The sequence below is a fragment of the Stegodyphus dumicola genome, chromosome 1 (assembly GCF_044657685.1).
Source record: "Stegodyphus dumicola isolate Sdum_Otavi_A_Nest chromosome 1, ASM4465768v1".
Classification (NCBI taxonomy): Eukaryota; Metazoa; Arthropoda; class Arachnida; order Araneae; family Eresidae; genus Stegodyphus; species Stegodyphus dumicola.
This window is the reverse complement of record NC_140768.1, coordinates 218,052,336-218,069,336: the sequence shown is the minus strand read 5'-3', so window position 1 is coordinate 218,069,336 and position 17,001 is coordinate 218,052,336. Positions and strand designations below refer to the sequence as shown.

At 34.8% G+C, this 17,001-nt stretch overlaps 1 protein-coding gene across 4 annotated transcripts in view; it reads left to right on the top strand.

Annotated features, from left to right (window-relative positions):
• Positions 1-17,001, top strand: part of LOC118201808 (annexin A7-like) — a 156,402-nt gene that overhangs the window by 87,225 nt on the left and 52,176 nt on the right. For all 4 annotated transcript variants that reach the window (XM_085825620.1, XM_085825612.1, XM_085825628.1 and 1 more), the window contains 2 exons: positions 2,316-2,410; positions 2,566-2,679. In XM_085825620.1, the coding sequence (XP_085681746.1) occupies positions 2,316-2,410; positions 2,566-2,679 (209 nt within the window). The remainder of the gene's footprint in view (positions 1-2,315; positions 2,411-2,565; positions 2,680-17,001) is intronic.

Sequence of the window (17,001 nt, the reverse complement as noted above, 5' to 3'; positions counted from 1 at the left end):
GTTGCTGTTGATTTGCTAGTTCACACGCGAAAATACTGGATGTGTTGACTGCTTTATCGACGGTATCCGGAGGTGGAATATACTCAGATACACCCAAAGCCAGAATTCGGAAGGCTTCGACAGTGTGTATCAGTTGCTTTCGCAAGCCTAGGGGTAGAATATTTTTGCCACCTCGAAAGGAAGTTGCGATCTTTTTAATTTCGTCAGTGAGTTTATCAATCTTCTCAGTATAGCTTATGTCCGAGGTAATGAATGTTTGCAAAGCAAATTCTCTCGAGTAAGTGGAGGAAGAACGGAAGCGACACGCTGCTTGTGACAAATTGCTTTGGATGCAGAACAGGAAAGGAATGCAAATATTAAATATACATCCAACAGCTGGCTTTTATACACTTAAGTTTTATACTGCTTAGGTTAAAAAATAACTTCACTACTCTTTTTGCATAGTGTTAAAATGATGTGGTGGAATAACGAATAAGAAGAGTGATATTTATGATAAGATTGTTTGATAATTCGCTCTAAGTCTCTTAGAAGTTTGGACTTAGCTTATGCTGGCAAAAAATATTAAGCTTATTATGTTACCAAATTTATCATGTTTTGACGAAGCAGCCTTAGCGATATTTTTAGCTTTTAGTCTTTCACTTTTCTTCACCAATTTCACATCGCGAAACTGCAATAAAGATCCAAGTTTTTCTAACTACCGTATTATTTGCTCAGGAAATCAAGTATGGACACTTGGAACTTCTCTGTCTTTTAACTGAGAGTATGTATAGAATTCAGAGCAATATATGAAACGTAAGCTAGGTTATTTACTTTAAAACCTAGAGATAGTTTAAAAAGAGAATAAAAAACTGTACCTTGAGATTCAGAATAGTATAAATATTTTGTTTTAATATGACACAGATACAACATGGGAATGAAATGGTTGGTAGTTGTCTAACGAGGGTAAGGATACACTAGATCTTGTTTCTAGGCTCAAGGTGGAAATCATTTCGTGAGAGCTGTCCCTAATCATGACTGGTATGGTTGCAGACAGAGTAGTACCAACTTTTCTGAAACCAGCTGTACTAGCTAGATTCCGCAGAGCTCATCATGTCAGGAGAAATATGTTTCTGGACACAAGGTTAATCCTGTTTGCATTCACAGGTGACTACTTCGCATATCCTCTGGTGCACTAGCTGCTTTAAAGACCAAATTTATTCTAATCAAAATTTGATTCCAGAAGGTCTCAGGGTCCACGAACTCATGGACTTGAACTGATTGTCAAACGAAATGAAATAACCCCTAGCAGCAATGCCAGTAAATTTCCATCGTGACAATTTTTAGTTTTTATTAGTCATATTCATTTAATGTAATTTAATAATCAAAATAAGAGTATAGTTGCATTATAACACGTTTTCTAGCTTGAAACACAGACTTCTGGAAACACTTCCAGCACTCAAAATAGTCACCCTGATGGAAAGTAAGCCGTTAAAAAATGCAGATGTGATGATGTCTACTTGGTGATGCTTTCCAGAAACACTTCCAGAACACAAGTTTGTCTCCCTATTGGGAAGCAAGGGGACAGAAAATGCAGATGAGCACCGAGCAATGCTTGCTCGGTGTTGCGTTCCAGAACCACTTCCAGCACACAAATTTGTCAGCTTGATGCGAGGTAGGATGTCAGAAAAAGCAGATACGATGATGCTCACATAGAAGCATGCACAAAGAAAAAGATATAACCACTATGAGATTTTTGGATATTGTAGAGGAGAAACGAGATATATTCGTTGGAAGATAGAGATACTGTATTGACGAAGTTTGTGTGTCGTCTCAGCTGGTTAAAGAAGGGGCCTCAGTACATGTTCTAATAGTTTTATTTTAAAATTAATTTTTGAATCTTACTTATTAACCATACTGTGATTAACAACTTATGAAAAAATGGAGCTACCAGTTTCTAATTTTGACTCTTTTCTAAAGCGTTCTCAAAATGAATCAGAATCTTAGCAGAAACTAGAGAATTATCATTGTCGCCTTTTCAATCTGATATTTATATTTCTTAATTTAGCTATCGGGTATTTATAGCTTTTATATTACAAAATTTAAATCCTGAAAATTATTCTTTTAATTCAGTTATGGAGTTGAATGTTAAATCATTCAATTATTGTGGCATTGCATACGGAATCTTGCATTGTGACTTGTGAATTGTCTTGAAAGAATTTTAAGAACTAAAGTAATTTACCGTAATTTTTTCTCTGAAATTTAGTCCTTTTTTAATATGAAATATCGTATATTGTTAAACGAAATTTTACTGTACAACTAAAAACTATATTTTACAGGTACGGATGAAAGAGCTATCATCGACGTGTTAGTAACTCATTCTAATTTACAGAGGCAGGAAATTAAGAGGAAATATAAAAGTTTATATGGAAGAGTGAGTCCAATTTTTTATGCATTTACAGTGACTTTTGAGACATGACATTTCGTTTCGTGTATGAAATGCACGAAGTAAAAATTAACGTAAAATACATGAACAGTATCTTCTCTATCTCTTTTCTATGGATGTTGGAATGAATTTTCACTATTTAGGATCTTGTGGAAGATATCAAGTCTGAACTTGGAGGAAATTTTGAAGATGTCTGTGTGGCCTTACTTACACCGCAGATAGTATTCCTTGCTGACTGTTTATATGGTGCTGTGAAGGTATTTATCTGTTTTTACATTGATGCTTATATCTGCACACAGTTTTGCTGTTAAATTCTGTGCTTCACAGATCATCAAGTACGAGGACCTTTCTAAAACCTAAATCAAATTTTCAGATTTTTCTAAATTTGAAACAAATGTAACATAAAAAACGGTAGTTTCCTTAATCTTTGGACAATTTTTAAGTCTTTAAGTTATCTAGAGTATGGAGATCTGTCTACAGTTCTGAGTATCTATAGTGTCTACAGTTATCTAGCTACAGTTCTGAGTCAGTTATTAGTTGCCCACCGAAACGGTCGCTCTGTCAGCTGTACGTGATTAGTTCCTGCCATCTGTAATAGTTGTAATTATTCGGCTGTGCGGTCTCTCGCTACCGAAACTTTAAATATGCCGCTCCGGTACAATTACTTAACCAGCAGCTTCTAGTTGAATATTTAATTATGTAGTCTTTAAATACTATTCAACGTTTAATTTAAGTTTGTTCTATTTATGTTAATACCTTCTTATATTAAATGTAATAGTTCCAGTGTTCCTTAGGAGAAAGCCCATACAGTCAATTCTAGTCTTTCGATTAAATATTTTAGCCTCTCCTCGATCCTTTTGGAGTAACACACGCCTGTGGTTCAATTTCATTCAACATCCAGTCCCACCGAACCTTATGCAACTTCATGAAAATATCAAACTCTAGCTCAAGCATCGGCAAACTTTTTCGGCTGCGAGTCCTAATCAACAAAAATATGTGTATTAAGAAGACATTTCGGGTCAATGCTATTTTCATTTTAGAATCGTTTTCTTTTTTTGGTGAAAAACAAGATAAATTTTATTAAAAAAATAATTACAATCCGCATTAAATTTATACATAAAAATTAAAACTATAATTTTAATTATTATAAAAACATAACTGAATGAACTTTAATTTTCTCTTCGACATCAATGGCTCCTCTAATGCTGAATTTGTGACGTCAGTTTATTCGAGTCTGGGCTATAGTTATTCGTCTTAAGTATTACAAGTATCTGAATTTCCAACAGGTAAGCTGTTTCTACTCTTACTTAAATTTCTTACGTGAAAATATTTTCTCGTATTTTTAAGTTGACTAGAATGCGGACAGATTGGCAAAGCCAACTTTTTTAATTATGATTATGAATTATGGTTTTTATTTTTAAAAATAAAAATGCATGTTTGCTACTGCAATTTTGTAATCAAACGAAAATATTGCTGTTATTATTTATTTTCGGTTTATTTTTTTGTGCATGCTTCAAGTGCTCGTTTCATATTTAGGTTCTATAATTTGCTTTTTATTTTCTAAACTCAAATGGGTCATTTGAAATTAGAATGGGAGTTTTCATCGAGATCGGTATTGATCTCCTGGAATTTCGACGAAATTTTACAGGGGGTTAATTGGTGATCAAGGAATTGAGTAGGGATCAACAGTCGAATATGCACCGACAGTTGATCGGCGCATTCAAGAACCCACTGATTGTAAAACATTTATCAATAAAACTGATAATTAATTTCTTTATTGATAAAAAGCTGTATCATGTAGAAAAAAAAGAAATAAAGTAAATGAGAGGAGGAGCTACTCTAAAATATTTAACATATTTTAAAAATTAATGATTTTTTCCCATATATGAATTTTTATGCATAAATACAATATAAAAAAGTAAAACTCAGTAAAGTTGCCCAACCGGTACAGTAGTTAGTGTCGCTGAATCCCGGAGAACGGATCCCGGAAACGGCATGAATCCCGGAATCCCGGAGACGACATGTGTTGTAAGGATCCTAAGTTTTACTAACGTTTATTTTATTTTAAATCTTTAATATCACTTCTTATTTTCTACTTCCGGCCAGAATTAAAAGCTTTAACTTATTTATGCAAATTTGTCTTGCGAACGCCAAGTACTTAAGTTGTGGCTTTTTGCCAAGCAAGAGAGAGGAAGGAGCTATTAGAAGCAGGCTGCTTGCCATAGTAGTTTTACTCGGTTGCTGGATGCCTTCAAGGCCAGAGGTTTAATCCTCTTGATAATTTTAAACGTATCGTAGTGTTAGCAGTTCTCTGTATTACATACGGCTTTTTGCTAATATACGGCCAATCTTGGAGTAGGCACTTGTTTGATTAATCCAAAGTTAAGTTTAGTTAGAGTTTAGTTAATATTTTTACATTCTTACGTTCAGAACACAAGTGGTTGGTCTCTGTATTCCGAAGTCCGGAAATCATTGGGCCCACCAGCGGCCGAGTGGTAAAGTCGCTGAACACTGGTAGTTCGGTCCGGGGTTCGAATCCCGCGTACGGGCTGGCTGCATGGGTGTTTTCGTGGTTTTCCCCATGTGTAACGTGTATACGAGCCAGTTTCCCTTACAAAGTCCTCCACGAAAGGCATCCCTCCCCTTAGGCAGATAGCCCTAATGTGCTTTGCCGTAATTAAATACACCACCACCGGAAATCTTTGTAAAGAGAGAAAAATAAAGGGTTTCTTATACCCTTCCTGTGTGTATTGTCTACTTCCCAAATTTATTGAACATAGCTTTAGTAAGCTCCCTGTTTCGAGTCAGGAAATTTTATGTTCCCAAAGCAAGTAAGGAGGAAAAAAGAACCTGATAGTGGCGCCCGACGAAGAAGAGAAACCATGGCCGAGTTTCAAGAAGAAACTGTGCTGCCTGCAGAAGCGGCTCAGAATCCAGAAATGCCAGCTGCCGCCCTGGAAGGATTTGGTTACATCGTCCAGACCATGCGCGCATCGATGAAACCAGAAGCAACATTTAATGGAAACTCACAGGTAACCAGTTTTTGGGAAAAATTGGATGACCACTTCATGCTGTATCCAGTGCATGAGTTCCAGAAAGTCATCTTAGCTACCAGCGCTTTGAGGGGCCAAGCGCTTAATTGGTTCAAATGTATAGGCAGAAGCCTCTTGGGTGAAGCGGGAAGTCCCACCTATACTTACGAAAATTTTAAGACCGCCTTAGTAAAAGCCTTCCCTGTCGTAAGAGATCGTGCAAGATTAGAAGCGGAACTTTTGAGCATATACCAGAAACGAATTGAAAATCTCTCAAGCTTTATTTTAAGAAAAATTCACGTCTTCAAACTCTTGTATGGAAACCGTCCGGATCCTGAGATAATTGAAGTGATTTTGCCGAGGTTACTTCCCCAAGTACAAGACTTTATTGAATTAAGGAATCCGACTACACTGGAAAAGTTATTTGAGCTAGCAATCCAGTTTGAAAGTAGAAGAACGGCGGGCATTGAAAGAAGACGCCAGTATGAGCAACGAAGCCAATTTAGTGCGCCAAGACCACAGCAAAGTCAAGAACACGGCTACGGAAGCAAAGCGAATCAGTGGGCAAGGAAACCCGAGTATTCAAAAACAACCGGTGAACGTCGACAGTTCAATAGTAAGCCACAAAAAAAGTCTGAAAGCCAGTGGAAAAAGAAGGAAGGCATGGAAAGGAAGAAACAAGATTTAAACTAAAACGGATTTCTGCTGACGGTAGGGTGCGGAAATCGGAAGTCCAAGAAAACCCATCTTCCTTCAAGTTAAATACAGTGATGGTAAAAAATTTGACTCTGCCAAAGATTGAAGTGTTGGTGAATAACATCCCAGCCACCGCACTCCTGGATACAGGCGCGCAGTGTTCCTGTGTGGCAGAAGATTTTTTTAGGAAGTATTTCCGTAAATACCGCATATATAACTCGGATAATACGACACTGTTAGCTGCTCAGGGAGAAAGATGCAAGTGCATAGGTAAATTACCGTTATACGTCGCATCAAGGACGAGCAAGTAAAGATTATGTTTTTTATCGTAAAGAATTTGCAAGCACATGTCATCTTAGGGATAGACTTTCAGAGGCAGAAGCAACGCTGGATTTTAACGAAGCGTCTCTTAAGCTTACGATGAAACCAGTTCGAGAAGAAAAAACAGAACCACCAACGTTAAACCTCGACCACCTGCCTAAGGAAGAGCAACAAACAATTCGACAAGTGGTAAGTGAATTTGCTTCGTTATTTAGTGATATTCCAGGATTTACTCGAGTTATTAACCATACTATCGACACCGGAGATTCACTGCCAGTTTGCCACAAACCATACCGATATGATAAGAATAAAGAAAAAATTATAGAGTGGCACATTAGAGATATGTTAAGTAAAAAGTTCATAACGCCCATCTCAAGTAGTTATGCTAGCCCGGTTATGTTATGTAAGAAAAATAATGACTATCCGGTAACACATCCAAAAAGGTGGCGTTTTGCAATTGACTATCGTAAATTAAACTCCATGACTAAATATCCGGTATATCCGTTACCTATTATCGAAGAAATTAAAAGGAACATAACTTCTACCAAATACATGACTACTTTAGACTTAACGACTGGTTATTTTCAAATAGGGTTAGACCGGAAGATGTGCCTAAGACTGCTTTTATAACCAAGTCTGGCAATTATGCATTCCTGCGTATGCCGTTTGGCCTTTCAGGAGCACCGGCAGTATTTCAGCGATGTATGCACATTGTGCTAAGGCCTGTTCTAGGAAAGACCACATTTATCTATTTAGACGATATCATTATTACTAGTGATAATCTGGACCAACATGTACAGGATTTAAGACAGGTGTTTTCATTATTAAATGAGGCCGGTCTAAAAGTTAATGTCGAAAAGTGCAAATTTGCAGCCCCTGAATTAAAATACTTAGGTTACAAAATATCTCAGAAAGGAATCGAGACAGACAAATCAAAAATAATCGGTGTGCAAAAGTATCCGCCGCCAAATACGGCGAAGAAGCTCTATTCTTTTCTAGGACTTTTCATATTATAGGTCCTTTATAAAAGATTTTGCAGCTATTGCTGAACCATTGTTAAAATTAAAAAGGAAAAAGGCAAGATTCTCGTGGACGGCCGAAGCCAATAGTGCTTTCGAAAAATTAAAGCAAGCATTAACGTAAGCCCCTGTTTTGAAATTTCCTGAAAATGATGAGAATTTAGAAATTTCAGCGGATGCTTCAGATTATGCGGTAGGAGCGGTACTTTCGCAAAATCAGCAGCCCGTGGCATTTTTTAGTCGAACTTTAAATCAAACACAAAGAAATTATCCCGCTACTGAGAGAGAGGCACTTGCAGTTCTGTTAGCAGTGCAAAAGTTCCGAGTCTATTTTGGAAGGGCGCCAGTAACAGTGTATTCTGATCATGCGGCGGTAACTAGATTGTACTCAGAGAAAAACTTATCCCCAAGGTTAATAAGATGGGCACTCAAGTTACAAGAGTATAATCTGGTAATCAAGCACACACCCGGAAAGGAAAATATCGTAGCAGATGCCCTATCCAGAATAAAAATAGATGAAGAAGGTAATACTGTAAAGGTGGCAATGCTCACAGCATGTAAGATAAATTCCCGAGAAACTGTAATAACCGAACTGGGTAAGGATCCTGAATTTAAAAACATTTATCAGTATTTAAAGGATCATGAAAATTTTAGCCACCAAGATATTGGGGCGATAAGAAATAGTGCGGCCTATTACGAACTAATAGATGGTCTATTATTTTATACAAAAACTACAAATTCCAACAACGAATTTCGACCTGTTATCCCAGCTAATCTTAGATTAAATATACTGCAGGAGTTACACGACTGCCCTTTAGCTTCTCATGCTGGTATTCGAAAAACCATCCAACGCGTACGCGAAGCAGTTTATTTTCCTGAACTGCAAAAGTTAACAAGGGCGTATGTCCAGTCCTGCCCAACATGTCAAGCAGTTAATTATATTAATTTCCGCCCGGCCGGGTTTCTAAATAGCATTAAATCCGAATTTCCAAATGAAATAATTGGCATCGATTTATTGGGCCCTTTCCCAAAAAGTCAGTTAAATAAAAGTCGGTATCTCCTTGTTATGGTTGATCATTTTAGTAAGTGGACCGAAATTGTTCCCTTAAAACAAGCCTCCGCGAAATTAGTTACTGATTCTATTTTGAATAAATATATTTTAAAATACGGGGCGCCCCTAAAAGTTATATCGGATAATGTTCCTCAATTTCTAAGTAATATATTTGAAGACATGTGCCAAAAACTGGGCATACGTCATTTAAAAATGGTCCCGTATCGGCCGCAATCAAATATAGCGGAACGGGTCAATAGAAATATAGTGAAAATTATCCGTAGTTATGTTAAAAATTTTCATAAAAGCTGGGTAAACTATGTCAATGAATTAGCTTTCGCCCTTAGGACCGCAAAACATGATACAACGGGCAAAACTCCTGCTGAGTTATTTTTAGGCAGAAAGATTATAACGCCGTTAGATAAATTATTTTATGTTCAACAAAGAGCCCCAGAATTTAAAATGGGCGATATAGAAAAATTAATTAAAGAAGCAAAAAAGAACACTGAAGTAGCACAGAGAAAACAGAAACTTTATTATGATATGAAACGACGGGGAGTAACTTATAAAGTAGGAGATGAAGTGTTAAAAATTAAGCATTCACTTTGTTCAGCACCAGAAGATAAAACTGCCAAATTTTTTCCACGATTTGAAGGATCATATGTCATAGAAAAAATAACTTAGGCTGTAGTGCTGTTAAAAGCCAGGAATGGTGAAACATGCTCCGCAAACATTGACCAGATAAAACCATTCTATAATCGTATTAAAATGCAAATATTTAAAGATCTTTTGCAGGATCCGGCACGGCAGGCACTGCAGGCACAAGCTCCAGAGGTGGAAGAACGACAATCACAAGGGCAAGCTATTAGGAGGCAGGAGCAATTGAAGAGAAAGTTTCCCCGTTGGAAAATTGAAGGTAACAAGAAAAAGAAGCCGTTCCACCGACCAGAAAAGAGAGAGCACGGCCACCCCCAGAATGAAGAAGGGAGAAGTACGACGAATGCAAAGAGAGCCAGGAGAAATGACGGCAACTATAACCCGGCTCCAAAACGGAAGATCTACCCATCGGACAGGAGTCTACGCAGCAAATGTCGACGAATTGATGAAGGAACACCAGCTGCGGAGGCAAAGAAACAAGGAAAATTTGAACAGCCAGCAACGAGATCCAAGCAGGAACGAGAGAGAGTTGTCCCGGTTCCGCCAAGACCAGCTGCCATCAAACGGCCGAGACCACAGGCAGAGGATAAAAAGAAGGTCTTCAAGGGTGACCAAACTGGAAGGAAAAGAAAGCTCATGGAGGAAGGAACTGAAGGGCGAACCCGCACAAGAAGGAAGATAAACCAAACCGTAATCTTCGCTACCTTCCAGGATAGGGCAGAAAAAAGGATGTCTGAATATCACAAAGATAAGTAAAACTTTATGTTACTTTGAAACCTTAAGTTAATCTTTTATTCTTACTGCAAGTGGCAGAATTCAAGAATTTTTACCTCATGTGAGGTCTACCTTTATCGCCAAAAAGGCGAGAAATGAGTTGTTACCTATTTTGGTATTATGTTTTTCAATTACTCGCGAGTAAAACTAAAATTAATGTATAATAGGAATGTGTAAATACTTGAATATTGTAAAAGTTATTGTATAAAATTTCATTTAAAAGATACTGGCAAGAAAGAAGTTTTAGTCTGAAAGACTTTTGAAACGTAGTATTTCAATGTAGAAGAATTGGCACTTGCTTGGAAAAGAATAGAAGTTAACAATGTACTACTAATGTATGTTTTAAAATGCGTAAAATTAACGGCATGTTAATATGTCCTTATATACAATGTGAACTGTTATTTTTAACGTTAAGAAATACTGTGATATGTTAAAAGTGAAAGTAATGCCAAAAATTTTAACTTATTCGTGTGACTGTAAAAAGAGCAAATTATTGTGAATATGTGTTAAAGGTTGAATGAATGTAGTTAGGCTCTCTGACGCTACACTTCAGAGTTAGCCACTTTCAGAATAGTACCTCAGAGTTTAGAAATGAATATAAGGTGTGTTATGAGGTCTTGTTATGTTGAATTTTAACACGTTAGTGTTTTGATTGCAGGCGGTAGTGTTGAACACTTGTACATAAACACGTTCGCGTTTGGTGTTTTCCTTTACAACACATGTCAGAGAGCACGGGGAGATAATTAAATAAAGTCATGAATGAAATAAGAATGTTAAGAGAAATATAAGTATTCATGTTACTTGCCATTTAATTGTGTAACATTTCATTAAACTAGTTTTCCTTCCAGATCTCTGGAAGGAACCAGATTTCAACTAAGAACTCCTGTTTAGATGCAGTACATATGAAAAGTAATTGTCCAAGGAGTTGATAATGTATAAACGACTTTTTTTAATTTCTAGTTTCTAGTGAGAAATGTTTGTAAAAGATTGGCCTCGCGTTAGATTCTAGAGCTAAAAGGTTTCAACAAGGTCGTTTTAGACCTCAGTTTCAAACTAATTAACTCTGGCGGGAAGTATGTAAGGATCCTAAGTTTTACTAACGTTTATTTTATTTTAAATCTTTACTATCACTTCTTATTTTCTACTTCCGGCCAGAATTAAAAGCTTTAACTTATTTATGCAAATTTGTCTTGCGAACGCCAAGTACTTAAGTTGCGGCTTTTTGCCAAGCAAGAGAGAGGAAGGAGCTATTAGAAGCAGGCCGCTTGCCATAGTAGTTTTACTCGGTTGCTGGTGGCCTTCAAGGCCAGAGGTTTAATCCTCTTGATAGTTTTAAACGTATCGTAGTGTTAGCAGTTCTCAGTACTACATACGGCTTTTTGCTAATATACGGCCAATCTTGGAGTAGGCACTTGTTTGATTAATCCAAAGTTAAGTTTAGTTAGAGTTTAGTTAATATTTATATATTCTTACGTTCAGACCACAAGTGGTTGGTCTCTGTATTCCGAAGTCCGGAAATCATTGTAAAGAGAGAAAAATAAAGGATTTCGTATACCCTTCCTGTGTGTATTGTCTACTTCCCAAATTTATTCAACATAGCTTTAGTAAGCTTCCTGTTCCGAGTCAGGACATTTAATGTTCCCAAAGCAGGTAAGGAGGAACAAAAAACCTGATAGTGTGTAAATGTATAGCGTCTTTGTGGTATGGGGCACTCTAAATATGTGACGAGCCGAAAGTCCTCTCGAGAGATCCGTGGTAGGGTAAGAGGGGTGGGAGACCCTTGGACCCCTCCCCCCGGTGTGTTCTCTATCAAAACTGGGGGGCGGAACTAAGCTAAGTCGCATTGTCACATGTAGGTTGCTCAAGGCTGTTGCCAACGACAGGCGTAAACTTTCACTCCTTGGAATTTCGTGGGCTTGGGCTGACTATACGTCTGACCATGGAGGTAGGAAGTAAGATGGAGTAGCCCTAAACAGGTTTCTCCCGTACCCTGCTCTGAAGCACCGGCGATCCCTACGTGGTGACCAAAACATTGGGTCATTTACCATTAAGTTCAATGGGTTTTGACGCGATCGGATGTAAATATTTTGTAATGGCATCGTAAATATACATATAAATGTATATATTTTCTTTTTCTACAACACTTCAGAGTCCTAAGTATGTGAAAACAACATATTTTTAAACAACATTTCATTCTGAACGGAATTAAATGCTATACTTTTCACAGGACAGTTTTTTCAGAATGGTTTAATTTGAATGAAATATTTTCACAAGTTTTCGTTCATTACATTAGAAAAAAAATTAAGGTAATTCGATTTTATTCGGTAAAGGTACAAAAATTAAGATCAAAGTTTATTGTATTATTAATATTAAAATTATGCATTATTTCTTTTCTATTTATAGAGCTTCTTCCTAAAATACTTTCTTAAATATTACATGATTTTTTGGCTTCTGAGGCATCTTTTAAATCGAAAAATATAAATCAATTTATAATTAATGTTCTATTCGGTTCATTTTAAGTTAGAGAATTATTAGAAATTAGCGAAATACTTTAAATAGTATTTAACTTTCTCTGAACATTTCTGAAAGGGAATAAAATAAGGATTTTTTTAAAATATTATTTAAAACTTGTAACTGAATTATTATAAAATGTAAAGGGAATAATTCTTTTAATTAATTTTTTTTACCATTAATTTCAACAACATATATTCCAAAACTATTTATTGCTCTCTCAAGTGCGCATCTCATAGCATTTGCTTTACAATGCCTTTTAACAGATTGCTTTCCAGTACGAACAATTCTTGCTTAAATAGTTTTATAACGTATTTGTCAACAGGATTTCAATTTATGTTTACAATTCAATATTAATGTTATTATATATTTAGATAACATTTATAATCATTATAAATTAGATACGTTTAATAATTAGATTTCTTCACAGTTGTTTATAAATGAATAAATTCTTCATTTCAAATACATTTATAAATAATTTAATGAATATTTATATATTTTGTTAAAGGCAGATACATGACTTTTTCCAAGCACATGCATAAATACCCACACATATTTCATATTTTTCATTTCCGGAATGTGCAAATCTTTAACTTCTGTGCATTCACTATATTTTATTTTTAATTAACCCAAATAAGTAAAACGTGTAAGCCCAAAGGTATTATTTTTCAGATATATAAAATTAAAATGATGAGTTTAAAATGAGCAACAGTAAAGCCTCTCCTCAAAAAAATTTTAAAAGGTACATGTTACAATAATATATGGATGTGAAAAAACTTTATTTTATTCAAAACATTTTGGCGTTTGGAACATAAAATAAAAGTAGCGAATACTCTATTTAGGTTATCGAAAGACGTATACAATTTTAAAGGTACCGTATGGTATTTTTCATTCTTTAAGCATAACATTTTTGTTAAAATTTATATTTTTGTAGTTCAACAGCTTAGAATTTTATAAAACAAATTCATAATCCAAATCGCTGTTGTTAGTTATCGAAAAATAACCAATATGTGATTTTTGCGTAAATGTCACTAAACTATACAAATTGCTATTATCTATCACATTATGAATGTTTCTTTCATGTGAAAGTATCCCTTTTTCGATTTGTATGGAACTGTCGTGTGTCGAAATACTATCAGAACACTGTCAAGCGAGCTTCTGAATGTAAACGAAGAACACCCCATATGGTGACCGAAGCTTCGAAGCAGCGCTTCACTTTTAGTGCCGGTTGGCCACTCCTTCCTTTCTTACCTCCATGCGTCTGACAAGTGAGCATTAGCATCATCAACAACAAAACTCAGTAATACGCATACTCCAAAAATAAATAAATAAATAAAATAAGAAATAAGAAACTCAAAACCAGAATACAAAACAAGAAACAGGTTGGTTGAATATATTTGAGCAAGTTGATTTAAAAATTAAATTAAATAATTTTACGCAACCTATTAAAAAATTGCATTACTATACCTAGCGTCGCGATCGCATTCATTAAAATCGAATTTAAGTGCAATAAAAATCTGTTTTTTCTTATTTTTGTTGTTTATGTTTCTGAAAACTTGTTTGTATTTGTAAAATTAGAAATAATACAAAAACAATTAAACATAAATCTAATAAACCATTTTTAAAAATTCTTGTTCATATTCTTCTAATTGTTGCCTTTGAGTTATGTCAGTTATTTGTATTATGATTATGTTGTGTCAGGTGTACTATTGCGAAAAATATAAGGAGTTCGATGAAGAAAACCATTCCTTTAAGAAGCGGTCGATGTAAGAAAAATGTTGAGAATTGTTGATCTAGAATATTTAATCATGATTTAGATTAAATTTAGCATTTAATCATGATTTAATTTAGATTTGAGATATACAGATTTTTACTTAAAACATCGAACAATAGGCAAAACGCTCTGAAAGTGTAAAAATTTGTAATTTGAGTGCTTCGGGGCTTAAAAGGGGTTTAGGAAATGAGAATAAATGAAATAGAATGAAATCTAATCATCTATCTAATATCTTTGTTAGATTAGGTAAACAAAACCTTAAATATCATCTTACTCGCGCATCCTCCCTCCTCTTTATTTCCTAATTTCCTGTATACATTTTTCAACATATAATTTAAAAACTTCTAATTTATGGCAACAGCATAAAATGTATGGACATATAAAAAGTATATTATATAAGTAAATAATATTGTTGCGTGCGTACGGGTTCGTAATGGGCTGAATGCACAAGTCGATGGGAAGTTAATAAAATTTATTATTATCCCAAGAAAGAAAACAAAATGCTGAAAATATTCGTAAAATATCGCAATATCTCACAGTAGTTATATTTTAAACTATTAAAACGTTTTACAGAACACAATTAAGAACAGAGAAAGCTAATCCGATCTCACCGCGAATTCGCTACAATAAACCGCAAGAACTAAGTAAACCATTGCTAAAACAACTGAATCGAAATGTTTTCTTCCAGCTTTTATAATCTCACGCATGAGAATATTCTGGTATTTTCTCGATTTTTCTAGATAGGAAAAGAGTACAATTAGGAGATATCTATTTATTAAAATATTAAATGCCGGTGCTCCTGTATTTTAATTTTTCCGGCGTAGCTTTCTCTTCAAATAAGTCTCGTGCTGCATTGTACGGGAATAGAAAACAATTTTAATTACAAATTCTAGTAAAAATAGCTAAATAAATACGGAAACCGTAGCAATATTTTTCTGAAATATGGAATACACAGGGTTCGTACGGTCCTTAAGAGTCCTTAAAAGTCCTTAGATTCTTTTGGAATCGATTTTTGGTCCTTAAAAGTCCTTAATTTTGGCCAAATTAAGTCCTTAATTTTAATCATCTGCAATTTCTGTCTGTTTTTACGACTGCCATTTTGAGTGTGAATTAGCATTTTGTAGGAATGTTTTTGGGGATTCACTGACATATCTTTTGAATGGATTCATGGGTTATAATTTGTTTCTATTTCTAATATAAGAGTGATGGGATACTCGTTCTAAGCAAGAAGTGAAACATAAGCATAGCAAAATTCGTTTTTTTTTTTTTTTTTTTTTTCCCCTAATAAAAAGGCCTTAAACAATTTTTCGCTTTAGGGGATGTAAATTCTTTTATTAAACGGTTCTAAATTTGGCGACTTATCAACATTGTGGCGATTTTAAGATCAGCTTCAATAGAAAATTTTTAATTCCGAGATCTGAGAATTTTTCGACGATTTTTTTAAAACATCGTAATATTTAGAAATTTCGTTAAAATAATGGCAATATATTGAAATTATATTTAAAAAATAACATTAAAACGTTTTTATTTTTCCGCTGTCATATTATAAAGTTTCATTTTGGCAACTTATACAATATTTCGAATCTCAAAAATAAACAAGGTATAGTACTATAAAGCACAATTTACGAAACAGCTCTTAGCAAAAGCAAAATTAGCTATGTAATTAATTAAAAATGTCTTCTTTTTGATTTTTCATAGTAAGAGTTTTTCCCGTGTAATTGTCTTGTAGTATTTAGAATTCTTAGAATATGCATCAATTTTTCTCTATAAAAAATTAATTTTACACTTTTTCCCTCCCCCCTTTTTTTTTTTTTCGGTACTATTTGGTTTCGAGGGCCGTAAAAAATCGCCAAACTATTGTTGATGCCAATGCTGCCAAAAATAATTGCGGCAACCCTAATAATTGCGGCAAGAAAGGAAGTATAATAGTAAATAACCAAGATTGATGTTTTAATTTAGATGAAAGGTTAATTTCATATAATACTTTTTTATTATTATAATTTATATGAAAAAGGCTAAACATGACTGAATGGAAGCATAAGAGTAAATAACTATTTCAGGTCATTATTATAATTTATATAAAAATTGCTAAACATAACTGAATGGATGCCTGCATCGCTATTTCGCTACCGACTTATCGCTAAAGCATAATTTCATCATGTTGGTTGTTCAAGCATAATTTTCTATAATGAATGATGTCTTTTCTTTGAAAATATTCAGAATCGGAATTCAGAAATGCAGAATCCCTCACTTATTTGTTTGCCGCTTTTTACAAGGGTAAAAACAATTGGATTTTTGTCAATTTCATTTTACTTTTTAAATGAAAATAGGTCGATGTGTGATGTGTACATAGATAAAGTCAAGAGGGTGCGCAGTGCCATTTTTGTGCAATTCTGTGATTTTTTTTAAAGTGAAAATAGGTCGATGTGCACATGGATACCGAGTATGTGCAATTCTTAAAAACGCGTCAAGCAGTGAGTGATTCTGTTCTTTACCCAAAATTCTATTGCCGACTTTTCATCATGGGCAATTTCCAAATTGTTAAATCCATAGGATATCAAAAAAGGATTTTAAATCAAAAAAGGATTTAAAAATTAAACTAGTATTTCAATGGCGTCTTAAGAAATATAGAACTATATAAACTTACGCAAGCTGAAACCAGCGCGTACGCTACATTTGGCGTGCTGTTAAATGGGCGTGTTTGCTAGATTTGGCGCTTTTGCGTATACATTTTCGCTGCAATT